Source organism: Canis aureus, chromosome 33 (assembly GCF_053574225.1).
Source record: "Canis aureus isolate CA01 chromosome 33, VMU_Caureus_v.1.0, whole genome shotgun sequence".
In the NCBI taxonomy this organism is placed as follows: Eukaryota; Metazoa; Chordata; class Mammalia; order Carnivora; family Canidae; genus Canis; species Canis aureus.
Window position 1 is genome coordinate 26,442,313 of NC_135643.1, and position 16,039 is coordinate 26,458,351.

Here is a 16,039-nt window from a genome sequence, read left to right on the forward strand (position 1 = left end):
TTGATATATTGTTAGGACCATCATTATTACATATTATCACTCATTTTGGATATGTCATTATAAAATTTCTTAGCCTTCCAAAAGTTTAAAATGCAGTTCACTAATAATTCTATGAACAAGAGTTTTGTTGTCTAGTATGACTCTGCTTTAAGACTATCAAAATAATATGTCCTGTACTTGATCTTAGGGAACTTTCATTCCATTTTTAAAACAAAGTAATATGATTTGTTAATATTTTGTTAATCTACCAGTAGTTTGTTAGAACCAGTTTATAACAGTTTGTGAGAGCAGATTGTAAAATTTTCAGGAATTTTGTAAGCTGAAAATTGACAGTTTGAAATCAGCCATGACCCATGAGAGCATCTCTTCAGATATATGTTAACAGCTCACCATTCATTTTTAAATTGTAACTAATTACTATAACATGAAGTGTTGGCACCATGAAAAACATTACTGGGTAAGCTTAACATTCCAGTCATCCTTGCCAGGTTTACCAAAAGCTCTTTGCTTATACTCTTGCATATAAACTCATAACAATTTTAGGGAAAAATGCTTTAATTTTGATGGGACAATGTCCTTTTAGGTGAGTCATTATCCGTAGTGTAAAATTGAGACTCCGAAAGTAAAAATTCTCTCTCCTGATTTTTATAGATACAAACTTGATTTGGAGTAAACTACCGTACACAAACCTCCAAGAGTTAGCATTACTTTAAAAAACATTTGAATATTCAGTTGCATAAGGGAATAGTATCCTGATTGGTACCGGACCTTATTGTGATTAAATGTTCTCTAGTGTAGGACAAAATAAAGGATATTTAATCTCAATCTCAAAAAACTCAGCTATAGAGAATTCAAAATATTTCTATCACTACTCATAAGAGCAGATATGAATGAATAAAAACTATTCCTAGTCTCTGAAAAGCAAAAGGAATGTCAGCAAAAATCTCTATGGCAAAAATTTATGTTCATTCAAAAAAGTTTTTCAGAAAAAGTTTTGTTTTTTCCCCTTAACTTGTAAAAACAACCTATTAACTTTAATTTCACTGACCAGCACATAGATATCTACAAAAAATTATTCTAGATTTTTTTCTTTTATATATAAATTATTGACTTTTGTAAGCTTGGAAAAACTACATAAATGACTCTGTAAAGATTATAGCATCAGTGCTTTTTAAAATATTTCTACAATTTGTAAAATTAACAGGTCTTATTTCTTTCTTTCTTTTATTAAAAATAAGTAATGCTTGCCAATGTTAGTATAAAATCACCAGTGTCAGTATAGAAGTAAAAGTGTACCATGCAACTAAATTACTGGGTCATGTAATACACAAAAAGCATAGTTTAGGATATTTTGAATTTGTATAAATTTTTTTCTTCCTCTACAATACTTTATTGGTTTAAAGTTTTTGAATCAGATTTATAAACTAGTTGCAAGTAATCCTCAAAAAAATTATCTTCATCTTAGAATGAAAAGATAATACATAATTTTCCTGCTCTCCTTAAAAGTTAACCATTATTCATACCCAGTGGTTATACCCAGTAAAGAAATTGCTGTCACAGACAGAATAGTTCTGCTAGTAGTTTAAATTAGTATTTAAATATGGCTATTGTGTATAAAGCTCCATATTGAAATAAATTTCATTTTAAGCCACCTTCATTTGTTCTTAGGAGCTATTATGCTCATAAAAGATTTGCAAACTTCATCTATTGTAATTCTGCCCTTGACACTTTAAAGAATGTCCAAATTATGTGGAACAGATCATAATAGAGAATAATGTATTAAATGATTATATTTTATATCTAGAAAATTAAGTAGAACAATATATATTGTATATGGAGCTTGCAAATTTTATATAATATATAACAAAATAAATGTACATGTGTGTGTATGTAAATACTTTTTGATTGGTATGAATATGAAATGATTTTACAGTTGCCAAAAGAAAGCATTTTTTGTTATAGTATTTGGAAAGCTAATTGACGTAGTCCCTAAAGATAATTTATCTAGGTTTCTTTCTATGCTCCTTAATTTTTGAACAGTGGTAGTGGCCCTAATTTTGCAGATACCCCTTACCTTAAAGACTACAAATCAATTTTCATGATTCCAGAACCTAAAATTTTTTAAATTAAGAATTATTGATGATTAAGAGTATTAGTCTAGCTCAGAACTGTCCAATAGAAATATAACATAAGCCATATATGAAATTTAAAATTTTCCAGTATTCTCACTAAAACAAGTAAAAATTTAGGGACAAATAAAATTACTTTAATGAAATATTTTATTTAAAATATCCAAAATAGTATTATTTCAACATGTCATAAATATTTTTAAAAATCAAGTTCTTTTATGTCTTTTTTTTGTTTGCACTAAAGTCTTTGAAATCCAATATGTATTTACACTTATGGCACATCTTCATTTGTGCTCACCACATTTAAAGGGCCCCATAGCCATATGTAACTATTGGCTATGCACATCTAACCCATCTCTTAACATTTGTAGGAAGTTGGTCTAGCAGAAATTAAGACATCATGTTGCTCTATTGTCATCTTTGTGTAATAGGAATTGTAACTTTGCAATTTAAGTTTTACTTACTTTTTAACTAATATACATGCCTAAAATTTACAAAAACAATAATAAAAACAACAGTTTCCTTCATGGTGCTATTTTCTAGATTCTCCATTCTTTTTCCTGGATGCAAAGCATTATTATATTTTTCTTGTATATTTTCCCAGAGCTGATTTCGTAGTTATTTTTGTAAAGGTACAGATTGTAGCATTTTTTAAAAGATTTTATTTATTTGAGAGAGAGAGAGAGAGAGAGAGAGAGAGAGAAAGCACGAGCAGAGGAGGGGTAGAGGGAGGGAGAAGGAAAAGCAGACTCCCCATTGAGCACAGGGCCACACATGTGGGATGCAGGGCTGGATCCTGTGACCCTGAGATCATATTCTGAGCCAAGGTCAGTTGCTTAACTGACTGAGCCATCCGTGTCTCCAGGTTGTAGCATTCTTGTTCTGCAGCTTGCTGTTTTTCACTTAATTACTTGGAAATACTTCCACCTGAAAATATAGAAAATACTTCCACCTGAACATATTTGTTAGATAACTTAAAACTGAAAAGTCAAAGTTTCTATGAAACTCTATAAATTATTGCTAAATTGTCCTCCATGGCATTTATATATGTTTTCATTCCCAAGAACCACACGAGTGTCTGTTTCTCCACATGCTTGCCAACATCATGTACTATCAATTTTTTTATCTTTGCAGATTTGAGAAAAACACTATTTTATTGACGTTTGAATTTACATTTCTTTTTGTGAATGATACTAGACATCTTTCTAAACATTTAAGGGCCACTTGCATTTCATTTTCTGTGAACTGTCCATGTCCTTTGCTCATTTTTCTATTCAGTGATTGGTTTTTCCCTTGTCAATTTGTCAGTTCTGTATATTAAGAAAAGTTTTATGTGATTTTTAACTTCACTTATGGGTTTATTTTTGCATGCACAAGATTTATTGAACTTTCTTGCTTTGTATGTCTTCTAGATTTTGTGTCATGAAGAACTCACCCAGTCATTACATTATTCTTTTTTAAAGTTTTCTCAGACTATTTTAAATTTTTTAGGGTTTTGTTTTACATATTCAAGCATTAAATAGATCTAAAATTCATTTTGGTATAAGATGTTAGAGGTAAATCCAATTTTGTCATTTTGTCATTTCACATTTGTGTGGCAGGATCTCTTTCTTGAAATTCTGTTCTATTCCTTTGGTCTTTTTCTTTTTTTTAAAGATTGTATTTATTTATTCATGAGACACACAGAGAGAGAGGCAGAGACACAGGCAGAGGGAGAAGCAGACTCCATGCAGGGAGCCCTGTGTGGGACTCGATCCTGGGTCTCCAGGGTCATGCCCTGAGCCCTTAGCCAAAGGCAGCAGCTCAACAGCTGAGCCACCCAGGCATCCCTCCATTGGTCTTGTTAACATTCTTTTTACTGATTTGCAAGTACAAACTGTGTTAAATACAATAGCCTTTGTTCCTTTTTAGATTCTTTCAATTTGGTTACTGCCCTGCCCAGGCCCCTTTATAATTCTTTTTCAGGTTATTCCTGACTATCCAGTTTGTTTATTTTTCCAGGTGAACTCTAGAGTCAAGTTCTTTAATTCTTCACAACATTCTGCTAGCATTTTTTATTGAGAATGCATTAAATTAATAGGTTCATTTGAGAACTACCCAAGAACGTATTATACCTTTCTGCTTGTTTCGCTTTTGTGTGTATGTCAGTACTGTCTTAAAGATTTATTCCACATTTCTTTTTAAATTTATTCCTAGTGTTAAGAATATTTTTTCCTGTCATAGTATTTTACTCCACTAAAACTTCTGACTGGTTGTTGCTTTTATATATCAAAGCTATTGTTTTTTCTTATTCAACTACTTTTCTTATACACTGTAATAGTTTTGCAGTTGATTCTTTTTGTTGGCCAGTATACAATATTATTATCTGTAAACGATAATTTCAGTGTTGCTTTCTAATGTTTATATCTTATTCCTCTTTTTTACTTGTCTTGGTTAGTAAACAGTGACTATTTTAGTAGTTTTTTTTTTTTTTTGCTTGAAGGGAAAATAATCTAGATTTTTTTACTTTCATCCTTAAAATAAATGTGATGAGAAAAACTGGGAAAATAAAGCATGACTGTACCATGAATGAGGCAGCATTCACTTTATATGATGGATTATTTATGGTTTTTAGTGCCCATTTCTCCCTGCACTCCAGTCATTTGGACTTTGAAATCTCTATCAGAATTGGTCTCAAAAATATTTGAATTAATGAGTAAATGAAGAAATGATTGTAAGATGAGCAAATTTATATCAATTTTGTAAAACTGGATACTCTATACTAAGCACAAAAATGAACAGAGTGTTCTTAAGTTCACAGTCCAGTGAGTAAACAAAATAAATTGAGTAGATATGGTCAGCAGTAAACCATATACAAGATATAGAAATAACATAGAAATGGGAGTGATTGGGGCACCTGGGTGGCTCAGGGGTTAAGCATCTGCCTTCAGCTCAGGTCACAATCTCAGAATCCTGGGGTCAAGCCCCCCATTGGGCTCCCTGCTCAGCAGGGATCTGCTTCTCCCTCTCCCTCTGTGCTCCCTTTCTCTCTCAATAAATAAAATCTTTAAAAAAAAAAAAAAAAAAAAGGAAGTGATTAATTCTCTTGGAAAATCAAGGAAGAAATCCTAAGAGAAGTGATACCTGAGACTCTGAGAGGAGTATAGGAGTCACTGGGCAAATCAGGGGACTTAAGAAGGCATTCTAGGCCAATAAAATGACAAACAGCATGGAGGCCTGAAACGATTTACCACGTTTGGGTATTTATAAGCTGTTGTTATAGGTGGAGTGTAAGCTGTGAGAGGAAGTAGGAGGAGAGAAAAATACAAATCTGCCTATGAAAAACCATTTGTATCAGGCAGTTCTCAGTAGAAGTGGGCAGACAGCCCCTGTGGAGGAAGACATAGAATCACCTAGAAATGACATTTTATAAATGACATATCTCACCCCATTCAATTTTCTGGAATATTAACACTAAAAGGAATTTGCCTTGTCTTTCAGGTGTGTGGGTGAAAGAGTTTGAGAATTATTAATGTAGGCAGTGTGGAGACAGCAAAGCATGTTCGGGAGGATATGACATCAGATTTGTGTTGAGAACATTCCCTTTGGTAACAATTTGAAGGAACCTTGAAGGACTAGGGAGAGAACAGGCTGGGCTGGGGAAAAACTTTCTAAAAAGCTACTGCAGGGGATCCCTGGGTGGCTCAGTGGTTTAGCGCCTGCCTTTGGCCCAGGGCGCGATCCTGAAGTCCTGGGATCGAGTCCTGCGCCGGACTCCCGGCCTGGAGCCTGCTTCTCCCTCCTCCTGTGTCTCTGTCTCTCTCTCTCTTTCTATGTCTATCATGAATAAATAAATAAATCTTAAAAAAAATATTAAAGAGCTACTGCAAAAGATAAAGAAGTGAGATAATATAGGTCTGGCTACCAAGCAGCAGTGGAGATGACTTAAGGAGTATAGGGAATGGAACTGACAGATCTTAGCAAGTGATTGGATGTGTAAGGTACTAGAGAAGAAAGAAAAAAAGGAGATAATCCTTCTCTATTGCTTTTAGCATTTTGACAAAAAAAATTATTTGGGAAGGAGGTTGATTCTGTTTACTAATGCAGTATGAATTTCCCACATCAGCTGGTGATTTTGATCATGTTTTTTCTCCATGACCATAAATATTTGAGAGTTGCTGGGAAGACAAAAATAGTCAGCTATGGGTTGTCACACTGAAATATGAAAATGAGTATCACAGTTTGCTATGTCTAGGAATTTCAGCATTATGAATGTCATGGTTACTCTCCAATATTTGTTATTACTGCTAGAAATGTATTAATACATTTCATTTTCTGTTTCCATGCTCTTTAGAATTCATTCAGAGGGCAGCCTTGTGGATGGCCCCGAAGCAAGCCTGATGGAACAGGATAGATCCAACCATGTTGAGGGCAACAGACTAAGTCCATTCCTGACACCATCTCCTTCTCCCAACTGCCAGACAGAACCTCTGGCCCTAAAGCTCCAGAATGGAAGCCCATTGACTGAGAGACCTTATCCAGAAGTAAATGGAGACACCAAGTGGCAGTCTTTCAAAAGTTACCATGGAATACCCCATATGAAGAGAAGCCAGAATAGTCGCGTGAGTCCAGACTTTATCCAAGAAGGTAGAGGGTATTCCAGGTGCTTGCAAAATGGAGGAATAAAGCGCACAGTTAGTGAACCTTCTCTCTCTGGGCTTCATCAGAACAAGAAATTGAAACAAGACCAAAAAGCTAATGGAGAAAGAAATAACTTCGGGGAAAGCCAAGAAAGTAATCCAGGCAAAGGCAGCAGTCAACTAAATGTCTCCGATTTAAGCGATAAGAGAGAATCTGTGAGCTCTGTAGCCCAAGAAAATGCAGTTAAAGATCTCATCAGTTCTTCAACACAGAACTGCAGTAGGTCTGAAAAACCAGAGCTTCAGATTCCGAATGAGCAGAAAGAGAAAAATGCTAACTACCGTGACAAGAACTTTACATTACTTCTTACAAACAAGGCAGTGCTAATGCCTAATGGTGCTACAGTTTCTGCCTCTTCCATGGAAAACACACATGGTGAACTCCTGGAAAAAACACTGTCTCAATATTATCCAGATTGTGTTTCCGTTGCGGTGCAGAAAACCACATCTCACAAACATGCCATTAACAGTCAGGCTACTAATGAGTTGTCCTGTGAGATCACTCACCCATCGCATACCTCAGGGCAGATCAATCTCCCACAGACCTCGAACTCTGAGCTGCGTCCAGAGCCAGTTGCAGTGGTGACTGAGGCCTGTGATGCTGATAAAGCCAGTAAGACAGCTGCAATGATAGGGACCTGTCCCTTCCAGAAACCAGAAAAACAAAAATTGCTTTTTGACAGATGCCCGTCTCGTGCCGAAAACAGTAATATCCAAGGAACCACAAAGCTGGTATCTGGTGAAGAATTCTGTTCAGGTTCCAGCAGCAATTTGCAAGCTCCTGGTGGCAGCTCTGAACGGTATTTAAAGCAAAATGAAACAAATGGTGCTTACTTCAGGCAAAGCTCAGTGTTCACTAAGGATTCCTTTTCTGCCCCTACCACACCACCACCATCACAACTGCTTCTTTCTCCCCCTACTCCTCTTCCACAAGTTTCTCAGCTTCCTTCAGAAGGAAAAAGCACTCTGAATGATGGAGTTTTGGAAGAACACCATCACTACCCCAACCAAAGTAACACAGCTCTTTTAAGGGAAGTCAAAATAGAGGGTCAATGTGAGGCACAGCCATCCCCAAGTCCTAATCCATCTACACATATACCCAACCACTCTCTGATGCTTCCAGAAAGGCCTCAGAATAATTGTGTTAACAAGAATGACATCCAGACTCCAGGGATGATGACTGTTCCAGCATGTTCTGAGAAAGTGAGACAAATATCAGAACACCTCAAGCATAACCCAACAATTCTTGGTAGCAGTGGGGATCCACAGGACCACTGCCAGCAATTGATGGGACATAGAGAGCAAGATATTCTGAAGGGTCGAGACAAGGAACAAACACGAGGCCTTGTGCTCCCAGCACAGCCTTATCTGAAACCAGGGTGGATTGAACTGAAACCCCCTCACTTTCATCAAGCAGAATCCCATCCAAAATGTCATGAGGCATCACTGCGGTCAGTTCTTCAGTATCAGTCCAACCCCTCCAATCAAATGACCTCCAAACAATACACTGGAAATTCCAGCCTGCCTGGGGGGCTCCCAGGACAGGCTTATATCCAGAAAATAATGCAGCCAGAGCATAGACCACAGAGATACCACGGTGAGATGAATCAAGGGCAGTCTCAAGGTACAGTGGACCAGCAGCTCCAGTTCCAAAAACCCTCACTCCAGGTGCACTTCTCCAAGACAGACCCTTCATCCAAAGCTCACATGCAGTCACTGTGCGCACACAGGTTTTATTTTGAACAAAGACCAGATTCCCAAACTGAGAAACTCATACCCCCAACATTAAAACAGCACTTGATTCAGCAGGCTTCAGAGACTGAGCCATTCTCAAACTCACACCTTTTACAACACAAGCCTCATAAGCAGGCAGCACAAACACAAACACAACCATCCCAGAGTTCACTTATCTCTCAAAACCACCACCAGCAGCAGCAGCAGCAGCAGCAACAGCAAAAATTGCAAATGAAGAATAAAGAACAAATGCCGCAGACTTTTTCTCAATCCCAAGGCAACAATGATCAGCAAAGAGAAGGATCATTCTTTAGCCAGATTAAAGTGGAAGAATGTTTCCGTGGTGAAAATCAGTATTTGAAATCAAGTGAGTTCCAGACTCATAATACTCAAATGGGATTGGAGCAAGGACAGAATATGAATAGTAGAAATCCCCCCTATGGTCAGGTCTTGAAATCAAATGCAGGCAAACTACAGATTGCTTGTTCAAACAATACACACCTAGTTCCAGAAAATAAGGAACAGATTATAAATTCTGAACTCTTTGCAGGAAACAAGACTCAAAATTTGCATCACATGCAATATTTTCCAAATAATGTGACTCCAAAGCAAGATGTTCTTCATAGGTGCTTTCAAGAGCAAGAGCAGAAGCCTCAACAAGCTTCAGTTCTACAGGGATATAGAAGTAGAAACCAAGATATGTCTGGCCAGCAAGCAACACAACTCCCTCAGCAAAGGTACCTGATGCAAAACCAACCAAACACTTTCCCTGTGTCTGACCAGGGAGGAAGTCACAGTCAGACCCCTCCCCAGAAGGACATTCAAAAGCATGCTGCTCTAAGGTGGCACCTCTTGCAAAAGCAAGAACAGCAGCAAACACAACACCCCCAGACTGAGTCTTGCCATAATCAGATGCACAGGCCAATTAAGGTTGAACCTGGATCCAAGCCGCATACCTGTATGCGCCTCATGTCAGCACAGCCAGAAAACAAAACATGGAAAAAGACAACTAAGCAAGAGATTCCACCCCCGAGTTGTGATAATGTGCAGCAAAGGAGCATCCTTGAGACCATGGAGCAACATCTCAAGCAGTTTCAGGTCAAATCATTATTTGACCATAAAGCTCTAACTCTCAAATCACAGAAGCAAGTAAAAGTTGAAATGTCAGGGCCAGTCACAGTTTTAACTAGACAAACCACTGCCGCAGAACTTGATAGCCACACCCAAGCTTTAGAGCAGCAAGCAACTCCTTCTTCAGAAAAGACACCAACCAAAAGAACAGCTGGTTCTGTTCTCAATAATTTTTTAGAGTCACCTTCCAAATTACTAGATACTCCTATAAAAAATTTATTGGATACACCTGTCAAGACTCAATATGATTTCCCATCATGCAGATGTGTAGGTAAGTGCCAGAAAAGTACTGAGACACATGGTGTTTATCCAGAATTAGCAAATTCATCTTCAGATATGGGATTTTCTTTCTTTTTTAAAATATCTTGAGTCTGGCAGCAATTTGTAAAGGCTCATAAAAAACCTGAAGCTTACATTTCTTGTCTTTAAATTACAGATGCTTGTGCTGTGCAAGAGAGAACTTCACTTACATTCAGTTTTTCAAAAATAAATAAATAAATAAAACAATGTACATGCTCATTTCTTCCTCTAATCAAACCCCTTAAAATGTAAAGGTATCTATTTTAGATTAATCAATCTGTTTAACTCTTTGTGTATCATTGCCTGGAGAGACACCTAGATAGTAAAAACATCTATTAAAATGAGAAAACTAACTGCTATATGCAAATTAATGTGGAAACTTTTTAATTTGTATTAATTCAGGGTTGAACATATTAGTGTTTTTTACAACATTAATTTCTAGATAAGGGGGAGATTGTCTTCAGGCTTGGTGAGTTGGGGGAAATTATAATGCTAAAGTTCTGAATACTCATGAAGTTGCCCTTCCTGCATGTATACACTTAAAATACTGTATGATTTATATTCGTTCTGATTTTACTTTTTCTTTAAAGTGTCATCTTTTTGATAGAAAGTATATTTTTTTCTTTTTTCAAACAGACACCTTTTTGTTAAAATTCAAGCTACGTAATAGGCCTGTTGGAATAGGGAAACATTTTTCTGATAGATACATATATTTAAATATAAAATATATATAAAGACTTTATTATAGTTCCTCAGCTTGGATACAGTAGAAGACATTTGAAAAAAACAAATGTTAAACTGATATGGCCAGTGGTCCACTCACCTCATGTTCTTCTTCTTACAATGGGACACCACACATTTTATAGAAGAATGGAGGGAGGAGCCATACCGCCCCTTTGTGTGGTTAATACTAGGTTGCCTCAGGGGATAACTACCACACATGTCATAGATAACATTAGGTAAGTTCTAATCATCTGCAGCCTCTTCTCCCATCACCCTAACATCCCCTCCCACTCCCCATCTTTGATAGTTTACAAGAAACTCTTCCTTTTACCTGACCCTCTCTCCAGTATTTTCTCCATCATAAATTGTTCTAAAGTACTACAAATACAGGTCTGGAATCAATATTCTTATTTTCAAGACACAGCAATTAAATGTTGAAGGGAAATGAGAGGAGAAAAATGTACTTGGACAATAAAAACTGAGCCAATATCCTGGGGGTGAGATAAGACAGGAAATTTTATTTTTAATCTTTTAACATCCAAGGAACAGGCAGGCTTCTAGATAGCTATAAAAAAAAAATTTTTTTTTCAGTTAAAACACTGGATTGTAGTCGGTATTACATATAATATATTCTAAATCCCTCACTGTGTTGTTTAGTTCCACTTATTTTGTTTAAATAATTTCTTATTCCGTATCTGAAATGTAATTTAATATATTTTTTATCCAACAGCCAGCATGTACATATACTTAATTACTTGGCACATTTTCTAATAGATCAGTCCATCAATTTATTCATTTTTAAAGAAAAAAAGTGTTTAAAGTCACATTTTAGGGCCCTTAATGTGCAGGTGGGGGATAAGCTTTGTGGATGTAGCCTTTATATTTAGTATAATTGAGGTCTAAAATAATAATCTTCTATTATCTCAACAGAGCAAATTATTGAAAAAGATGAAGGTCCTTTTTATACCCATCTAGGAGCAGGTCCTAATGTGGCAGCTATTAGAGAAATCATGGAAGAAAGGTAATTAACGCAAAGGCACAGGGCAGATTAACGTTTATCCTTTTGTATATGTCAGAATTTTTTCAGCTTTCACATACAAAGCAGTAAACAATTGTAAATTGAGTAATTATTAGTAGGCTTAGCTATTCTAGGGTTGCCAGCACTACACACTGTGCTATTCACCAGAGAGTCACAATATTTGACAGGACTAATAGTCTGCGAGCTGGCACAGGCTGCCCACTTTGAGATGGATGCCAGAAAACCCAAGCACGCACAAGAACCAGCCAGCCAGCCAGCCTGCCAGGCACAAGGGTGCTGGCACAGGCTGCAAACAGAGGCCCCACTCTGGCTTTCCCACTTGATGATAAAGTGTCAAAGAAGAAAGAGGGGGGAAATGTGGTATAAGAAAGGAATCATGGAGTTAAATTAACCTAGAGTTGTAAAGAGTAGTGATCTGTAAGGAAGTAGTCCCTTAGTATGAGCAGAGGGTAAGTTAAGTGTGAGATGCTGAATAGAAATAGAGATAGATTCTATTTATAGCTGCATTTTTTTTTTTTTACTGTCAGTCACAGGTATGCAAGTATTTACCTGAATCTACAATTAGTCCTGCATGTAGAAGACTTATGAGAGAGACAATCAATGCAGAGAAAGACTTTCATATAGGTATCCACAGATGTGAGTTGTTACTATGCTAGGGTGCCTTTTCTTTATGAGGTAGGCAGTGTTATTAAAATATAATAGGAGACATTGTGGGCAGCAAGGACATATTTTGTATCATTCTTGCCCAATTTACAAATTATCCATTTCTAAATTAGTATGTAGAAATTCACTAAATAATCCTCTAGTAGCCTGGCAGATACAGGGGATTTCCCTAAGTGCCTTTTGTTATTATCAAGTAGTAAGTAGTGCCTTGGTCATAAGGGAGAATATAATCTATCTCTAGAACTATCCTATATTTTCAAAATTGCCAGATGCTAGTTATTTGCAAGCCATCTTTAAAAAATGGTAGAGATTCTTTGAGGAACAGAGGAATAGTTCTAACTAAAATCTGTTGTGATTCCCCAAGTTTTAAAATAGCTAAATTTAGTAAAGGACAAAAATCAAATAGTATATATCTTAGAAGACTGAATTTAACAAACTTAAAAAAGTTTTGTGCTTTGTGAAATTATGTCTAAAAATAAGCTTTCCCATTTATTTTCACCCGACATATAATTTCAAAATAGTTCATTACAATTATCAATATATTTTATACCAAAGAAATACAAAGCTTAAAGTCTGTTATCCAGTTTGCTTGGCTTAGACTTATTTTTTTTTAATAAATTAAACCATTCATTTCTCAGGATGTGGTCATAGAATAAAATTATGCTCAAATGTTCAGTATTTTGGTTGCCTCACTTTCATTTGCTAATTTTATGTGTGTGTGTTTCTGTGGATTTCTTTTAAGGTTTGGACAGAAGGGTAAAGCTATTAGGATTGAAAGAGTCATCTATACTGGTAAAGAAGGCAAAAGTTCTCAGGGATGTCCTATTGCTAAATGGGTAAGTGTGACTTGACAAGGCCTTTGGTCTTGAATCTTGTTCATTTTGATTCATTAATCTAACCCTGAGAATTGGGTTACCAGATCTGAGAGTCATTTATGCTAGTTGAAATGAACGTTGCTCATATTTATTTTGTGTTAGCTCTTAAGCAAAAGGCAGATTAGTTTTTAAATCATTAGTTTTTAAATCCGTTCAAATTGATAAAAGGTATAATTCTTCTTGGAATGTGAAGTTGTCCTTAATCCTTTAAATACCTTCCATTAAACTTTATATTGTCATTTTTGAAAGCTTTGAACTTTGTGAAAAAGACCTGCATGTTTTTTATGCAGCTCTAGCTTTAATGCAGGGGGCATTGCCTCTCACTGTACTGGTATAGTCTGCTAAACATTGAGCAGTTTTGCACCTGTCCTGGTTCTGACCCCAATTTCATAGATGGGTAACAAAAGGCAAGTTGCAGGTGCTAGTAAATGTTGCCCTAGTTGTGACCCAGACATGAAAAAATATGCATACATAAATCAGTGCTCTCATCTGCCACAAGTGACCCTTGTTTTGTTTTGGTTGGGGTGGGGGTGTTGGGGTGGAATGGGAACCCTCACAGGTGGTTCGCAGAAGCTGCAGTGAGGAGAAGCTACTGTGTTTGGTGCGGGAGCGAGCTGGCCACACCTGTGAGGCTGCAGTGATTGTGATTCTCATCCTGGTGTGGGAAGGAATCCCACTGTCCCTGGCTGACAAACTCTACTCGGAGCTCACTGAAACACTGAGGAAATATGGCACTCTCACCAATCGTCGGTGTGCCCTGAATGAAGAGTAAGTGAAGCCTCCCCTCTTTTTCCACTGATAGCCAAATCTGATCATTGTGTTTGGGGAAGGGAGTTGAACCGACATTTTTACATTTATAAAATGGGAACCGAAATGCTTGTTTCACAGTCGTGCAGAAGGAAGTCGTATCTGCTAATGTGGGTAATTTGAGGTGATTTCAATAACTATTTTGTACCTTCAGACAGTGTAGACATTTAGTTAGGAGCAGCTTGCTGAGTGTCTGTACTCACATGAACTCGAATATGCCATAAACTTGAAAATATTTGTGTCCACTTGCTGCAAGTGACAACTCTTGTGTACCTGGCCACACTAGTAAGTATTGACACCATTTCTATGTTGCAGTGTCTGAAACAGAAAGTAAGTTTGGTGAGAAATTGGGATGCCTGGATGGCTCTGCAGTTGAGTGTCTGCCTTTGGCTCAGGAAGTGATCCCAGAGGTCCCGGGGTCGAGTCCCACATTGGGCTCCCCACAGGGAGCCTGCTTCTCCCTCCACCTATGTCTCTGCCTCTCTCTGTGTGTCTCTCATGAATAAATAAATAAAATCTTAAAAAAAAAAGTTTGGTGATAAATTTTAGGATTCCCAGGTCAAGAACCTTAATGTAGCAAACATAAAAATATAAAGCTTATAGAATTTCTGTAGAAATAAACTGAATCACGATTCAGTTCAATCTAGTTTATTATTTCCACAATAACAATAAAAATTGCTTTCATATTTACTGCTACTAAATTAAAGCAAGAAATTAGTGGCTATGGACATTCATTATTTTCCAGGAATATAAACATTTAGAATAGGAGGGCAGGGGCATGCAGTTAAACATATTAAATGCATCCAAGTGCCAGTATGTTTTTTTTTTTTTTTTTGTTAACCTCATCCAGTCTAGGAAGTTTAACTCTTCACTTGGAGGAATCTTCATTATTATTTTTCTTCTGCTATGCTATTCCTGTTTAACATTTTAAAAATACAGGACAATTCATAGTACTATACGGAAATCCTGCAGGAGTTATTTTTACAATTATTCCTAAAATAATTTTAATTTTGCACTTCTTTAGTCTCCTTTCCTCTGTATTCACCAAACTATAATAAAGTTTACTGAATTTATGGAACTACTATGCTGCTCGTTTCAACAGCTTGTTGCTAACCTAATTTGTTCCTTTGCTGACTATTACTCTGACTGATATGGCTTTACTAACTTCATGTTAACATGGGTTTTCTCTCTGGGTCACGGGAGGTGTGGAAATCGACTATAAATAATACGTCTAGGAAAGTTACATTTCGTATATGAAAGTGTGACTTGGCTTCCTGTGGTAGTTATGGTCTAAAAATTTCATGGCATGTACCTCACTGCTATAAATCCACTTTTATAAATGATGTGCTGGAAGATAGAATGCTGATTCATAACACATGACTCATAAACTCACAATGGACTACTTTAGGTATAAAATATTCAGTTTATCCTAATTTCCCTTGTCCCTTCTTTAAAAGATGTATTTAAATGCCTTTAATCAGAAAAAAAATAAAAGTCACGCCACCTTGGAATGATGTCAGTGATAGCATTTTTCTCAGGAATTAAGTATCTGCCTTGTGTTTTTTTAAAGCAGACTTCCTCTTAGACTTGGTGACTTGAACTTCTAAACCACTGAAGAACTTCTTGTGAAAATAACAGTTGTTTTATTTAAATTTCTTGAAGTGTCATGCAAACAATATTTCACATTCTTTGTAATTGATTTCATTTTCAGTTATTCTGTATCTCTGGTATTTTTCTCCTGGGGGCTCTTCTATAATTTCTATAAATGCTATTGCCTGAAAGGGAATCTGACATATAGAAAGAAATTCTATGTTAAGAACTTTCTTAAATTGTGTTATTTTGCATTTAAAATCCATGAACAATCATTGGGCCAGGGCCTAAGAAAAATTATAGTTTAACTGGTCTAAACAGAAGGTGAGTACAAAACTATTAAAAGATATGCTTCAAATATTAAGACAT

At 36.4% G+C, this 16,039-nt stretch overlaps 1 protein-coding gene across 2 annotated transcripts in view; it reads left to right on the top strand.

Annotated features, from left to right (window-relative positions):
- The window catches only part of TET2 (tet methylcytosine dioxygenase 2), a 125,192-nt gene that overhangs the window by 76,504 nt on the left and 32,649 nt on the right, over positions 1–16,039 (top strand). The window contains exons 3-6 of one of the 2 annotated variants that reach the window (XM_077882183.1): positions 6,463–9,944; positions 11,627–11,717; positions 13,141–13,234; positions 13,833–14,041. In XM_077882183.1, coding sequence (XP_077738309.1) covers positions 6,509–9,944; positions 11,627–11,717; positions 13,141–13,234; positions 13,833–14,041 — 3,830 coding nt within the window. In that variant the 5' untranslated portion in view covers positions 6,463–6,508. The remainder of the gene's footprint in view (positions 1–6,462; positions 9,945–11,626; positions 11,718–13,140; positions 13,235–13,832; positions 14,042–16,039) is intronic. The other variant, XR_013370771.1, reaches the window with a different exon arrangement.